This window comes from Homalodisca vitripennis, chromosome 6 (genome assembly GCF_021130785.1).
Source record: "Homalodisca vitripennis isolate AUS2020 chromosome 6, UT_GWSS_2.1, whole genome shotgun sequence".
Lineage (NCBI taxonomy): Eukaryota > Metazoa > Arthropoda > Insecta > Hemiptera > Cicadellidae > Homalodisca > Homalodisca vitripennis.
In genome coordinates this window covers 158,134,979-158,151,552 of record NC_060212.1, presented here as the reverse complement: position 1 = coordinate 158,151,552, position 16,574 = coordinate 158,134,979, and the positions used below count along the sequence as shown (strand labels likewise).

Here is a 16,574-nt window from a genome sequence, read left to right as displayed (position 1 = left end):
GGGCTTTCATAAATATTCATCCCACGTAAAAAGAAGTTGATGTAATTTGTTTTTTAATGATTAATTTTGAGATTATTTACCAGGAAATTTTGAATGTAGGAATTGAAATCAAAGAAGGTTTGAATTTACAAACAAGTAAAAGATTTGGCCTGGAAATAGAGGGTTGTGTCATCTGCGTATTGAATGATTTTCTTATAAGAGGCTGATGCATGGATGATGTTCACATAAATGAAGAAAAGGACAGGATCCAAAATAGATCCCTGTGGGACTCCTTGGTATTCTCTAATATTACTTGATACTGACTGCATTCTGGACCTGAACACACTGACTTCTGCTGCTCAAGTAAGTTATGTGTGGAGCCACTGGTGTGCTATCCCTGTACACCACAGCCTTCCAGCTTGTGCAGCAATATACCAAGCATTAACAGTATCAAAATGCTTTTGAGATATCAAGAAAGACACTGATTGTTCTTTGATGAGTCTCATTTTTGTGCTATCTCTACAATCAACTAAATCAAGCTTTTTGAATGGTTCTTTCTTGTCCTGCCAGCAAGAAAACATTATAAATTATCACATTTTGCCAAGAAATCTTGTCAGGCAAATCTGCACTAGATACACACCACTAGCTTCACATGAGCGGCAGATTTAAGCCAAAATAGGGATGCTAGGATTTGTGCCACGCCTCAACATAAAAAAGTGGATTCAAACAATTAGTTCAATGAAGTAGACCACAACATGTGTAGCCTTTGCTGAGGTTTAATGCAAAATTTCAATAGCTTATTTTATTACTGAGAAATAGAATGACAGACAAATCATATGGAAAAGAACTTTGTACATCCCCCAACAAATAGGAGAGAGAAAATGTGTCATTCTCCTGAGTGACAAAGGCTTCAACAATGCTCAGCCAAATTCATAGAACTCATTCCTGTCTATGTAGAAATTAAGTTTCATGTAAAACTTTCAAGTCTACAGGTAAAATCTATATCGAGATATCTTGCCACATGATACATTCAAATTTTTATTTATTAAATTATGTTTCGTATCAAATTTGTACACCAAATCACCATAAAGTAAAGTTTTACATGTTGGGATTAATTAGGCTAGATGTGTTGATATGTCATATATTAAAATCTCTTATGAATGTACTTTGTTTGTTTACAAATATAGGTATTTATTATGTTAATTTTTTGTTGTCATCATTATTACCTATAAGACACATGTAAAAATATTTTCCAACACTCAGCTAAATCCCATTTTGTGACATGCACCATCGTCAAAATTTGTCCCTCATATAAAATGAAGCTTCATACAAAATTTTAAGTTTTTAAGACAGTTTATTTTTGAGATACTGTGTGGACAGACAGAAAAGAAATTTTTCCAGCCCCACGAGTGATAGACTTTGCTAACGCTCATTATAAAGTGGTTCTTTGTGTAGGGGTTTAATTATTAATTAGCTGATTGTAATTTATTATGATATTGTTTATTTGCTGTAATTATACTGTGAATCTTCTGGAAAACTGCACGCTACAAAAATAAATACCCAATTTATTTCATTACTCACCAATTTATTTGTCACTCAAGTATAAAGTTGTGACTGTTACCGTAATCATGATAGTGTAGTGTACTTTGTACACTGTAGACACTACACTCTGTACTTCACATTAGTAATAAGTACAAACAGTTACCTTAAACCTGAGGTCCCCAAGAGGAGGTTTGCCAAACGGTATACCCAGGAAGGCATAGTAAGTCTTGTCATTGAGAACAGAATGTTTAACCAGACCTCTCAGCTGACCCAGTTTGGTTTGTATCACAACTGTCTCTTCCTCCATGTTTATTTGTTCTAAAACTAAACAATGTACTAAATACACAATGTCGAACTAATAATCTTAAACCTATATAAGAACTTTTTATCTTATATCAGTTGTTTGTGGCAGAAGTTGCTCTAAAATAAACTGAACATTCATTTTATAATGTAACTCTTTAGATGAAACATCTTAATTAAATTTAGTAACTTCAAAGTCATTAAAATGCTCTTAAATAAGCATTTCTTCAGAATATCTTTACAAAGAGGTCTCATCACGTTCATCTGTGTTTGATGAAATTAAAATAAGAACTTGTAGCACTATTGATTCAAATATCAACTTTAAAAGTTTGTTTGTCAGAGAAGTTAACTCAAACAAATTTCGAGTTAGTAGTATTTTTAATGTCCATTACAAATGAACGCAATAAAATAAAATATTTATTGATTTAAAACAACTTGGCAGCATAACAGTGAAAAAAAATTGTTTGATAGTTTTTTGTGAAATCGGCAAGATAATTATTGAGATCATACAACAGCAAATTCAGACTTTCAGTTTGGGGTGTGTTAACCCATCAACTCATATTCAGTTGAGAGGTAGGCAGATGGACTTGTCTTTTTAATTGAATGTATTACTGACACAAAGTTCTAGATTTTTGTAGAATGTGAACCAAAACTTCAAGGAATGGATAAAAGAATGTAATTATCCAGTATTATACTGAACAAAACAGCTTCTTCACCATTATTCATATCCTTGTCATCTATGTAATCAAGTCTAAATTCAAATTTAAACATAGTTTATTCAAAAATGAACAAAGTACACACAAGTTACATATATTTTGGTTCTACATACCGGTCGGTATAAGGTATAGCAACATTGGATTTAAGTAAAAATACATTACAGTAAAAGTTTCTATAGATTTATCATTTCATTTGACACAGGTAGGTTGTCATTTACACTAATTATAGTGAACAAAATTGATTTTTCCCTCAATACATTATTTTTTATAAATTATTTTATTAAGTTGTTTCAGTTGTGGCCCTTAGGACAACAAATATTTTATTCTTAATTATAGGTAAGCTATATATTCAAAACATTACAACAGATGTGTGATTTTTTTAAATTTCATATCAATTTTTAAACATTCAAGATTTTCAACAACGTATATTTCTATTTTACATAAAAACATATATATTGTATACAGCTGCAGTTTGTATTTCATCAATCTTTATTAGTTAGGACAAATGATCTATTTATTAATATATTTGTAATTAATAGATGAGAACAGACAAAATACCTATTTGAATTATTTATGTCTAAAATTATTTGACGAAACAAAAGGATGTAGTTACTTAACTTACTCAGTTGTATACTGCAAAAACTGTTGATTACTACTTGACTATTCAGAAGGAGCAGTGCCAACAGGATGATATATGGTGTTCAGTTCACACCAAAGTGCTTACTAACAGATTGAGGGCATTGTGAAATATAATTGAAGGCCAATTTAATTTAAGTTACGTAGAAGTCAGTTTACACGCCATGGCTGACTGTTGAGATTGTGATCTATCACACCATTGGTGAACTACTGAATCGCTCCCTCCACTGGCATACCCATAATAGAGCTTTATTCTTCCTGAACTGTAGTCTTATTGTTGGTCTCTCAAGCATGCTAGATACCAGGCCATGACATAATTGCTAAACTTCCCCATTAGCATACAGAATACAGAAATCTTTATTCGTATACATGGAGTACAGAATTGTGTCAATATAATTTAGTTGTACAATCAGGTATTTAAAAATTCTTCTAGGGTGTAATATGGTTTCTGCAGCAGCCAGGCCTTGAGTGCTGTCTTGAAGTACTTCTCATCTCTGCGTCTCTTGAGGTCCTCTGGAAGTTGATTGAAAAGTTTTCTCCCCATGTATGTAGGTTTCTTTTCAAATAGGGTCAGGTGGTGTGTGGGGAGGGCATAGTCATAGGCGTTTCTGGTGTCATAGCTGTGTGTGTCACCTAGCTGGTCAGGTTTCTGAGCTATTGTGAAGCAGATGGTCTCGCAGATGTAGAGTGAGACAGCTGTCAAGATCGCTAGTTCTCCAAATGTCTGACGGCATGAGTCTTGAGGAGTCAGTCCCGCAAGAATTCGAATTGCTTTCTTTTGTAGAACCAGAACCCGCTCCCTGTTTCTTACTGAGGAGTTGCCCCACACGAGTAGTCCGTACCTCAGATGAGATTCAAAAAGAGAGAAGTATGCTGTCCTGGTAGTATCATTGTTACAAGTACTTTTTATTCTTTTGAGGGCAAAGATACTAGAGTTGAGCTTGCTGCAAAGACCATCAATGTGTGAGTTCCAAGAGAGATTGTCATCTAATCTAATACAATAACTGTGTCTATAGTTTTCATCCTTCCTGGATCATAGTTGATATTGAGTTGTTTATTAACTCAGTTTGGTATTCATTGACCATAGATAAATTGTTAGATTCTTCACCTACTTTAATACCTGATAATGTGTCCAGAGGTTAGCATCTATCTGCTGCTCCTTCTTGTTTGTTTCATACAAAAAGTTGTATTAAAAACGTAGTAGATATAAACAATATTATAAGTTGAAACCAATTTATTCGTGTTATCTTTGTTATTATTTATCAATGTTTGTAATGTATTTTAGTTCACCAACACTGTAATATGGCTAGTTTATAATATTATAATAAATAAGAACATTTTACAAAAATAAACAAACTAATATATTTAAGTTGTAAGTATGCATGCTGGCAAGTAAAAAGTACATTTTTATTCTGGAAAAGTAAAAAAGAACTTTGTACCATTTACATCTCTGTTATAAAAACTCCAACATTTTTTAGAGTGAGCAATTAATGTCTTTGTCCAGTTCTTTTTCACCAAAGATAAGAAATCCAAATCTCAAACTCAGTTCATCATATACAGGTTTTCTGTTCCATTTAGTTAGATAGGGTGTCAGCTGTCATAGACAGTGGGTAATTGATAAAGTTCTTCTAGGGGTTGCTCTTTCACTCCAACCTCGTTAAGTTTTTATATTTAAGTTATGAGGCATATCTGTGTCAAATTTTAAACCTTCTATTGGTAAGTTGGACAATTAGTGGTGAGTGAGGTCTTTGCAACACACACACACACACACACACACACACACACACACACACACACACACACACACACACACACACACACACACACACACACACACACACACAAAGTTACTCGTATAAATTCACCATGATATAAACTATAAACATTAATACTTTTCTTTCTGTATTTACTTAAGGATGATTTGAAACTCTCTATATTCAGTAAGTCCAACAGATTATTCCATTTTAGTGTAATTAATAATTAATTACCTTTCAATGCATTATTATTATTATTATCATACCACATCAGTTTTAGATTAAATGGACAAATAAAAAACATCTTGTATTATTTGAATTTGGTACAAAAACTCTTTTATTTCATTTTATTAAAATGCGCTCAGTGGAAGGAAAAATGCACTGTGATTAACTGGATAATGTTACAGGTTTGTATTTTTTTATACAGTTTTTTTAATAAATATATTAAGCTTTACAATATTTTGCTGTCCATCCTCTTCCAAAATTCAATCCTGTCTGGTTGAGGGATGCCTGATTTCAGACTCCAGGAGGTTCCCATTTCTAGGAAACAAGGATTGTCAACTGAGTCCTTTTTCCAAACTACTCCCAGCCCCTCGTGGTTTGGATCCCTAAAACAGAAGGTAACTTTATGTTATCCAACTACCAGCGTTTTCAAAAACCAATTTTGTCTGAATGATACAGACTGACTTTAGAGATCAATTTCCCTTCCCAGGAAACAAGGACTGGCAGCTAGCCCTTCTAGATTTCTGGTAGAGGTCAAGATCATTATGATAATAACATAAATCAACTTATTAGTATTTTACTGTTAATTACATTTAGCAGTCAATCCTGTGCATAGACCCAAAAGTCCTATCTTCAAAGATCTGGAACTAACTTCAAAGTCTTTGTTCTGCTACATTACTAACAGGTTTTGGATAGAATTTTTTACAATAATTACATTTTAAAGTGTTACTAACTCGCCACAAAGTACTTCTGAAATCTCCTAGCTACATGCGGTTAGTGTTACCTAACATTAACATGGTAATTTTTAAGTAACAAGACCAAACAAAAATATTTTCTATAGAAGATCAAATCAGGTCGTAAATTAACAGAAAACTTCCATATATTACAAGTTTCTAGGAGTGAAATTTAACGAAACAATTCCTTGAAGAAACACATGAATAAACTACATACAAGTTTAAAAAATATTCAATTGATTAAATAAGTGGAAAATTTGTGGATAAATTTAATGTATCAAGTAAGGAAATTGCATTATTAAAATTAAACTTGAACAACAGAGAAGTATACAGTACTTAGGTTCTACTCGTAACACCTGACATTGTTAACAAAAATTGACCACTATACAATCTTACAAATATTGTACAAACTTTAACATATTATATCTGACCTAAAATATTGTTAGAGTAAAACTAATTGAAAGTATTCAACTTATAGAAGATAGGATTTAAGTGAGCTGTCTCTATTGTGGAATGAAATATTCTACACATAATATTGCTTGTAATTTACAATATTTGTCCCTTTATAAATCTTTTTAATGTATTTAAATCAAATTTATATTTCTTTTTATTAATTCAACATTTTTATATTTCATAATTGAGACAATTCTACATTTATATACTTTTTAACTGTTGTATTTTGTTTGTTTCCCAACCTAAATATCATATTTAAACTTTTGTTGTTGTAAATCTTTGAGTTTTTACACATACACACTGTGGGTGTTGAGTTTATTCACCCACCGATGTTCTTTGGGATCATGTCTAAAACATTGTAGTGCACTACCATGAAACAATGGATATACTTCCTTATCTAGATTAGACTGGATTTCTGCTGGGTAAACTAGATAGAGCTTTTTTTAAACCTGGATGTCTCTAATGTCCAAACAATGCAATACAAAAACAATAAAAAACTCATTCTATTGCCAAGAGTACAGAAAATCATGGCAATTGCTAAGTAGTAATGGCAAAGCACTCTACTGTTTCGGTCTAGCTGAATCCCTTCAGATGGATGTGAACTCTGATTCCAAGAGTTAAGTCTGTAATTGTGCCAGATATCAGGCACTACACTGAGCAGAAGGTAAAATGGAGCTAAACTTAACATTCATTTTAAGTCTTTGAGTTTGAACTATGCGATGAAGATCATAGTATGTGAGGTCAATTAATTGTCCAACGTTGTTGTGTCGTTTGAGGCAGTTGAAGTATTAGGTATATTACCCAAGGTTGGTGGTGCCATATAATAAAATCCCAAAGGTAGGTTGATTCTATTGTGGCAATAATCAAATGGAGGCTGATTTAGGTAAAAATGAAGGTTTTTAATTAAGTTATATGACGTGGATCCAGTTCAAAGTGAGGATATGTTAACCGGAGCACGTGGTCACTATAATGTGTTGAAAACTAATGTAATTTAGTTTTATTTATAATTTGTGTTCACTGCATTATATTGTTTGTATTTTTTGTAGAATTTTATATGAGATGAATGAATAACATGATTGCAAACCAATTCCAATGAGGTCCAGTCATTAAAAACACTGTACCCACTTATGATATTATATCCAGGATAATAAGTTCTCCCATGTCTCACTCATATAACTTTATATTCTGTACTTCAACATAACTCCACTTACCAATCTGATTTGCTTTAACATGTGACTAAATATAATCAAAATAACATTTTATGAGAACATGTGCTTTCTTCTATCACGAGGACCATCAACACATGTCCTCTCCCATCAGCAGATGAGGCAAGAAGAAGGCTGAGAAATGTGTTACAGCTGCCTGGTCTATAGACCGGAAGTCTCTTTTCAGCCTCCAACCCAAACTAATATGTTTTACTTTATGTTAATTAATATCATTAATATATTTTTAATTTCTTTACTGATTATTGTAATTAGATAACTGGAATTTATTCCTGCATAAAGTTGACTTATCTTTTACTTTATTAATTATTTTATATTTACATGTGATAAAGTCATAACATCTGACTTGTTTTATCAGCTGTTTGTGGTACGCAACAAGTCCGCTTATCGAGATGTAGACTATTTGAAATTTGAATTTGACAGATATTGATCTGTTACAATAACAAGAAAAGACAGTAAAATACAGTAGAGTCCCGTTAATCCGACCTAATTGGGACCGAGCCCTATTCGGATTATGTGATTGTTCGGATTAGCCAGAATTACAGAAAAATACGGTTTTAAACTTGAGAATTGGTCAATTTTGTTATAGAATTATCAACATTGTTTATTAAAACATGTTTTCTGACTGTTGCATTGTATTTCTTGACAAATAAACGTGTTTGCGAATACTAAGCACATTTACCGTATTTAGTGTGAGAGTTCTATTGTTAAGCAATGTGAGTCATCCAATAAACTCTCTTCAATGCGACAGAAGACAATAACTGAACTTATGTCTTTTAACAATTAATATTGTACTCAATAATAATATCAGTACTGTACGTCCAATTTTTGTTTGATTTCACTTCTTAATACAGTAATTTAACTCATACTTAACCTATAAGTTTCAATTTGGTACTGTATTTAACTTCATTATTTATGTACTGTACCGTACACAATTTGTCTTAATAAAATACTTTATGTCTATTTAATTAAAGTTTTCTTTGTTTATGTACGAAATGATGCACCCATTTTCATTTTTTATGTAATTAGTTCCTATAACTGTTCATTATCGTTATAAATAATTCCTCCTGGACCTGTTCGGATTAACCGACGTTCGGATTAACCGACGTTCGGATTAACCGACGTTCGGATTAACCGACGTTCGGATTAACCGACGTTCGGATTAACCGACGTTCGGATTAACCGACGTTCGGATTAACCGACGTTCGGATTAACCGACGTTCGGATTAACCGACGTTCGGATTAACCGACGTTCGGATTAACGTGTTCGGATTAGCGGGACTCCACTGTACTGTATAAGTGTTTTTTTTAAATGATTTAAAAACAATTAATATTATTTAGAATATTACTGATTTTAAAAATATTGTCATATGATGTAAAAGTGTTTGCAACCTCCATAGCTTTCTTTAACGAGCACTTCATACTCTTCCTACATTATAACTTGTCACCTAAGCCAAATATTTCATCACTTATATTTTATATTTAATTTGAACATGACATAAAATAGCTATTGGATTAACTTTTACATCCAAGTAGAACAAGCCCGGTCTTTGTATGATTATTATAAATACTAATTACAAAAATATGCCGTAAGTAATTTGCTAATTTCAATACTCACCCAAAAGAGGCAAAATTTATCCATGCTTTGACATGTTTTTTTATTGCTTCCTTTCCTTCAGGAGTTACTTCCAGGGATTTCATAAATTCTGCTTCTATGGAATACAAGCCGTCAGAACCATGGCACGTTTCTAAAATCAAATAAGGATATTTATTACATTCTGACACGTAAACGGATGTATGATAATTTTGTGAAAAGCTAGAGTTAGTCTTATAGATTAGTTTAAAATAATTAATAACTATTTGAAAGGTGAATACCTCAAACCATATCAATATTACTAAAAGGAAAGTTATATCACTTTGAGGATTTTAGTATTGCAATTTCAAAATTTCAAATAGATGAATTTAATGAATTATAAATTAACTTTCTGACAATTATTGCGATTGTACAACATGTTATGTCAACACTGTGACATCTTCTGGTGTCCGCACTAGCATTTTGTTGTAGGTTAAAATTTAAAACGCATAGTACTCGACACAATCACTCATAAATTGAATAAATAATTCAAATATTTATAGAACACAAATCGCTGCAACACAATTGTCACATGTTCGCACATGCTAGATGGATGGTTTACAACTAACTACTGTAGGAAGGAACTCATTGAGCTGGTTTTTGTTTATGGACCCATCATTTCCAGGTGCAGTGCCATATCAAACAACAATGAATTGGCTTGAGTGTTTATCTTATCACTCAGTACATTGTCACGGTTACCTTTTTCTGCTTTATCACTCAAAAAATGGCAATTGTCCTGAAAAATCCTGTTTCCATCATAATCCTTCCATACTCGAAAATAAACTCAAAGAGAAAAAAATAATTTTTAATAATTATAAACATAGTGGTGATAAGTTAAACATCAAGCTATGACCACTTTATAAGGGTCTTTAGATACTTCAATGGAAGTAGGGCAATATTTTATCTCTCAATTTTTGTTATCCTCACTTAATTATTTAAACAAATGCTTTGCATTGCAATAAAGAAAATAGTAAGGATAAAAGAAGAAATTAACAATTTATATGCTAAAAAGAATTTAATACTAAAGTCAAAATTCAGGAAATTATATCAAATAAAATTAGAAATTTCTTAGGATAGCATAAAAAAATTTAAACTAATATACAAGAAAAAATCAAATCTGTCATTACAAATAAAAGACAAGTAGTCTTAAGAAAGTTAAGAAATTAACTCTCATAAAGACTATTATTTCAAAATACAATCAATTTAAAGATAATAAAGGATTCTATCTAAAAGTAAAAATGTTGCCGTCTATTGAAAGTAATTAAGACGTAATGGTCATGTTAAACAAATTACTAAATATAATATAATCTCTATCATAAAATAAACAAAATCAAAGATGAATTCATGAATTTAGTCAGTACACAAAGAAAACTGGTGCAAAATTCCAGATCCTTCAGAATATACTTAGTTATATACATATATAAGCTAGATTGTATATATGAATTATATTCTTTATTTTATATATACAAAATTCCAAATCAATTAAAACATAAACTAAACAACAAAACATAACTAAACTTATGAACTTAAAACATTCATCTCAAGAAAAATAAAACTAAATAATTGTTTGTGTATAATACTTAGGTACAACTCTGTTTCTCTAGTATAAAATTTAATTATTTGTTAGCTTAATATGGTTTCTATCTGTATTCTTTATCTAATACTCAATGAGCTGGCTGCACTGCACTGTATAGACAATGACAGAATCAGATGATTGGCGGCGACAATTTCAAATATCCTTCTAGACATCATTATAAAGGCATCATAAGATTAGTGTTGTTGCTGTCAAAATGTGAATCCATGTGGGGTGTATCTATATCTCATTGTTCATGTACACCGGACACATGTCTCCCAAAACTCTTTTTTATTGTGTCCTGTGACTCTGTTTTTCATAAGGTGAGGGTGTTTTCGAGAACTCCCTTGATCCAATTTAGATTTTGTGGACTTCATCTTTTTACTCTGGACAGATTCACATCCCCCTCTTGATGCCAGTGACTCTTGGTGTGAATTGTGTTTATAATCTATCTGTGATTTCACCTGCAAGTGTGCCTATAGACAGTGTGTCAACACTGTGAGAGCGTTTTGGGAGGATGAGACTCCTCAGCTGTGTCGTGTGGTGCGTGTGTCAGGTGAAGACGACTTCAGTGAGTGGCATCATTCCTCTATTGAACCACTTTTCTCTCACTCTAAATTCCCCCTTGCCATCCATATCTGTTTAATTTGTTCTAGTCTTTGGTTTTCTTTAGAGTTATTAGTCTGTACAACATTCATTGCTCTCCGAACCGGATTCTTTAGTCTCAAAATAATCAGTTTTATATGAAAAGCTGAGAAAGGAAACATTGAAGTAATAATCATAAGAAATCAACCATAACAAGAAAATTCAAGCTTCATTGGCAGTAACAAACTTAAATTTAAAAAAAGAACCGATCCGAAAATACATAAAACTTATAAACGCCACAATAAAAATTTCAAAAGTTTGTTAAAAGCAGAACAATTCCAACTCAAAATGAGAGATCCAAAAATCCCTACAGTTAAAAAAAACATAACAAATAAAAAATATTAGAATAATAAAATACTTGTATATAGCGATAAAAATAGATACCAACCCTCTATTATAAATTAAAATTGTTTAAATAAAAACAAGAAACTAAACAATCCCAAACCTAAGGAAAGTAAGTATATTTATGTGCCATTTGGCATTGAATAAAACACAATTATTGTATGAGATATCTGTAATTTTTACAGGATTTAAGAAGGAATTATTTATAGATCACATTTAACCTACCTGAGGAAAGCAGCTTTGAAAGTTCCCCTCTAAACATAAGGTGACATGCGCACCTTGAATGATCAGTGTAGAGATATGTGTAGACTGGATCAGTGGATTTCTCTACCAGGTAACTTCTGGTTTGTTCCATTCCAAAATTGAACTGAATGTCGCTCTGACACTAGAAAATGAAAATTACAAACTTTTTGAGATGTTTATGTTGTAATTGGAGATGTTAACAGGTTGTAATTGGCACCATAAAACTATTTCCATTTTTTTATTGTTAGATTAGAACAAGAATTTTATAAATTATATTTTGAATGAACGCCAATGATAATTTCTAAATCATTAACATGTAAAAATACTACATTATTCTCATATTGGTATCTGAAATATTATCTTTCGTTTAGATTTTAATCCTCTGATAGTATCTTATTCTAATTTTAAATTAATATGGGTGGTGAAGTGTACCAAGAGTGTTTTTCACATTTGTAATGGGGGGGCTCTTTAAATGATTGGACTTTATTAGGCAGTGAATTTCAGCATATTTATAATACAAGGATTTTTTAATTTCTCTTAGCTGAGTTCTATTAATAAAGCCTGGAGTGTATTGTAATCCACTATTAATGGGTGGTCCAGAATATCCTGCAGTTCTTAAAATGAAATAACATTACACGAAACAATACTTAAAATTTAGTAAAGTATCGGTAGTCAAAGTAATGTACATAGATATGCCATTTTCATTTATGAAATAAAATATCACATAAATATTCCTCACTAAAATCCACACATGTTTGTAATCTTTTCTGATAATTTACCCAGCATACCAAGGACATTGGTATTGCAGCAACCTCACTTCTAATGCAGTTTTTTAAATCGGTAATGGTATGAAGTTTTGTAACAAAAACTTAGCTCTTAAGGTGTCCTCACAACAAAAATTGCAAGCAGTGAGATCCGGAGACTGGGCAGGCCATATGACATCACCAAAAAGTTAAATGAAATGTCCCGGGAACAGTTTTCATAAGAGAGTCATTGAGACATCTGCCGTGTGTGCAGTTGCTCCATCTTGCTGATACCATGAAGAGTTCATTTCTATTCCCAACTGTTGCGACTGTTAAACTAAGAAGTTCTGAATCATTTTAATGTATCGTTCTTTACTCACAGTAACTCTTACCATTTTGATTTTCAATAAAATAAGGCCTAATAACACCAAAAACATGCACCACCACACTATAGAGTCACGTTTTCAATATGTTAGGTTGTTGGTGGATTTCCCTAGGCTTCTCTCTTGACCAGTAATGATAATTTTGCATTACTGCATTACTATAAAGCTCAAAATGAGCTTCAGCAATATTAAATGTTGCAAAATGTGTCCATGATTAAATAGGTGCAATAGTCTTTCACAAAAATAACAGGTATTTCAAGATCAGCAGGATTGAGTTTTTGTGTAACTGCTAATTTGTAGGGATGAAAATTCAGATCACAATGTAAAATTCATTGTAAACTTATCTTTGAAACTCACAATGTGGCAGGCTGCTTCCTGGTTAATCGATTTGGGCTTTGCAGAACAGATAAATGCACATTTTCAATATTGTCTGGAGTACATACAGATCTAGACTTACCAGGTGGTTTCAATTTTAGTAGCAATTCAGTAGCATAATTTCTGAAAATTTTCACCTACCTTTTAATAGTATTCATACAGTAGTATATTAAAATATACATAAGTACATTTTAAAGTTTTTCTTTGAGTTTGGAGGTATTATAAACAATATGTCAGTAAATTAATTTTCAAAGTTGTGCTTGTGTATAACCAATTATGTTATTTCTAGTAAATGCAGCTCTATAGAGCTTTATCCATTCTATTCTACTCAATCAACCATTTTAGCTCACCAAATATCAAGCTCTCAAGTTGTTAGGTTAAAGAACTATGCATGCTGACAAAACTTATCATTATCATGATCTAGGAAGCAAATTGGTTGGTTGGTTCTGCAAAGTAATCTAATGAGACATCTAGGTGTATATAGTACAATCTGTACATTTAAAGTCTCATCCTGTACCAGGCAGGCTTACAGACACCTAATGCCATGTGGTTACGAAAAAGGAAATATGGAGTATCTACTGTACATTAGTCTAACCACTAAGCATGACATTAACACAATCTTTGGGTCTGTGGGGTGATTTAAGGCTTCTTTATTTACACAAGTATATAAACAACTTGATTAAGATTTTCTTCTTTGTTGTTAAATTTTATTTTGGTATGTGACCTATATCTGTTACACATTAAATGCTATCATTTAAAACTAAAACTCCATGCACATAGTCCATATTTTTCAGTCAACCTTCTGTTTGAAAATCATGCAGCAAACTCACACTAATGTGCATGTTGTAGCCCAAGAGAAAACAACAAATCAGTATGTTATTTTTTATATCATGCAATCAAAAATTCTTTAAAGATTATCCTCATTTTTATTCTACAGGTCCAGAAAAATGAATTTTTTACTATACAAGTAATTTGAACATAAAGAATGTTTTTGATTTCTGCAAGATGATAGTATCTTGATATTTATAAACTCCTAGCATTTTGGTACTTATTATACATAGGTCAATATTATACTTTGTTTCTATCTACTACTTGTTATTAGGTGATATAAATAGATAAATACATATGTAAGTATCATAAATAAAAAAGTTTAAAGTTAACCTTTATGACCACTTACGTGATTTGGGGTTGAATTTAGGTACTATCTCGAGGAATATCTTTTAAATTTTGCCAGAAGTGCGGGGTTTGGCACCACTGAAACCTTCACTGATGACCAGGGCCATTTCCAATTAGTACTTTTCCAACGTTAGATCATGTTGGACAATCTGGTATGTTATCTGAGGTTGGGAAAGTACCGATCAGAAATACCCCTGGCCATCTTTGCGGACTTTGGTGGCACCTTCCATCCTGTAATTCTGGCAGAAAAAAAAAAAATCCCACAAAATAGCATTCAAATTTAAGTTCCTATCACCTGAGTGCTTGTAAAGGTTAACTTTGACTATTTTTAATAGTAACATATCTATGATAACCTAATCCAAATTATCAACTGCAGTGCGTTGTATAACAGTGGCCTCCATATAATACCAAAGTACCAGTTTTTGTAATTATGTAAATTTAAAATGTGCATCTCAATCAATCCAGGATTTTAAACTTACTCAAAAACAGAAAAACAACTATCGAAATAGATATTTTGAAAATTGAAATATCACACATTCATATTTTTACATGGGGATTAAAAAACATACACTCTTAATTAATCAGAATACTTACTATGAGGTATTGGTGCACAGTATCCCATGACAGAGGTTCTCCTTTGAAGTAAAATGCCCAAATTTCATTTTTTGCTTCTTTCTTTTCAACACTTCCTTGTTTCAGGCCCAGAAATGATGGTACAAGCACTTCAGGATTTTTGTTGATGAACTCAAATTTTTTATCACTGATTCCATTGACTTGAAACAAATATCATATGTTACTCTTGAGTGTTTTTTACATGTACATAAACTAGGTAGGACTACGCCATAGCACGTGTTGTGTAACATGCTGCGCTAAGGTTGCTTGCAAAATTACAAATGTATATCTCACTCTATTCGAGAGATGTCCTTTGGACATTTAGATAACAGACAATTATACAGAAATTGGATTTTTACATCCCTCAGCAGCAAAGGAGAAATTAAGTCAGCCTCCTGAATAGGTTTCAGTAATACTCAGCCAAATTCCGTAGGTGGACATGCACAAACATAAAACTTATCCTTGTCTATGCATGCATAAATGAAGTTTCGTGCAAAATTAAAAGATTACAGATGAAATCTTTTTCAGATGCCTTGCCACATGATACATTAACATTTCTATTTTAAGTTCAATTTCATAACAGTGTTTAAATAAAAATTTCAGTGAGCTAGGAAGGGTACTGCAACGCAAGAGTGTGCTGAAATCAAATCTTGGTATAAATTTTTAACAATGATTTAACACTCATCAGCAAATATTTCTACATTAGTCTTATGGAAAACCATGACGGCAACGTAAAAAGAGTGGAATAAATAAATGTTTTAACAAAAACAAGCAACAAGCAAAAAAATTTTAAACAAGCTGAGTTTATTCATATGAGACTTTAACTTGTAACATTATTATACTGACATAGTATTCAAACAGTAAAAAGCAAAAATGATACAGTGGAAAGTCAATGTTAAAATTTGCTGTCAAGATTTGATTTCAGCACATTTTTGTGTTGTAATACCCTCCCTATCTCACTAGAACTTGTATTATTTAAACACTGATATGAAACCTAACTCAACAAACAAAAATGTGAATTAATCATGTGGCAAGATATCAGGAAATAATTATATCTGTAGGTTTAGTTTTGCATAAAAATGGATTTCTACATAGTCAAGAATGGGTTATATGATGGCACATGTTCAACCATGGAATTCAGAAGCCATTAACTTAGTAGTCGACTCTGTAGAGAAAGGTAAATCAGAAATCAGAAAATTTATTTGTCATTTAACACAAGAAACAGTGCAATAGACATCGTCACAGCCTAAGTTATGATTAAAACCTTTTCGTATAAACTACAATGACTAG

General features: G+C 31.9%; 2 protein-coding genes across 6 annotated transcripts in view; both read right to left on the bottom strand.

Annotated features, from left to right (window-relative positions):
* Positions 1-4,283, bottom strand: part of LOC124365075 (juvenile hormone esterase-like) — a 28,727-nt gene extending 24,444 nt beyond the window's left edge. Inside the window, exons 1-2 of one of the 5 annotated variants that reach the window (XR_006922696.1) lie at positions 3,160-4,283; positions 1,685-1,845 (exon numbers count right to left, since the gene is read on the bottom strand). Coding sequence is in view for 1 of the 5 variants with exons in the window: in XM_046821003.1 (XP_046676959.1) it covers positions 1,685-1,828 (144 nt within the window). In the remaining 4 variants the exon portion in view is untranslated. The remainder of the gene's footprint in view (positions 1-1,684; positions 1,846-3,159) is intronic. The other 4 variants (XR_006922697.1, XR_006922695.1, XM_046821003.1 and 1 more) reach the window with 4 other exon arrangements.
* Positions 4,284-5,235: 952 nt separating this feature from the next.
* The window catches only part of LOC124365077, a 51,939-nt gene continuing 40,600 nt past the window's right edge, over positions 5,236-16,574 (bottom strand). Inside the window, 4 exon segments of the mRNA XM_046821006.1 lie at positions 5,236-5,535; positions 9,178-9,307; positions 11,978-12,137; positions 15,267-15,445. Of these exon segments, the coding sequence (XP_046676962.1) occupies positions 5,379-5,535; positions 9,178-9,307; positions 11,978-12,137; positions 15,267-15,445 (626 nt within the window). The 3' untranslated portion in view covers positions 5,236-5,378.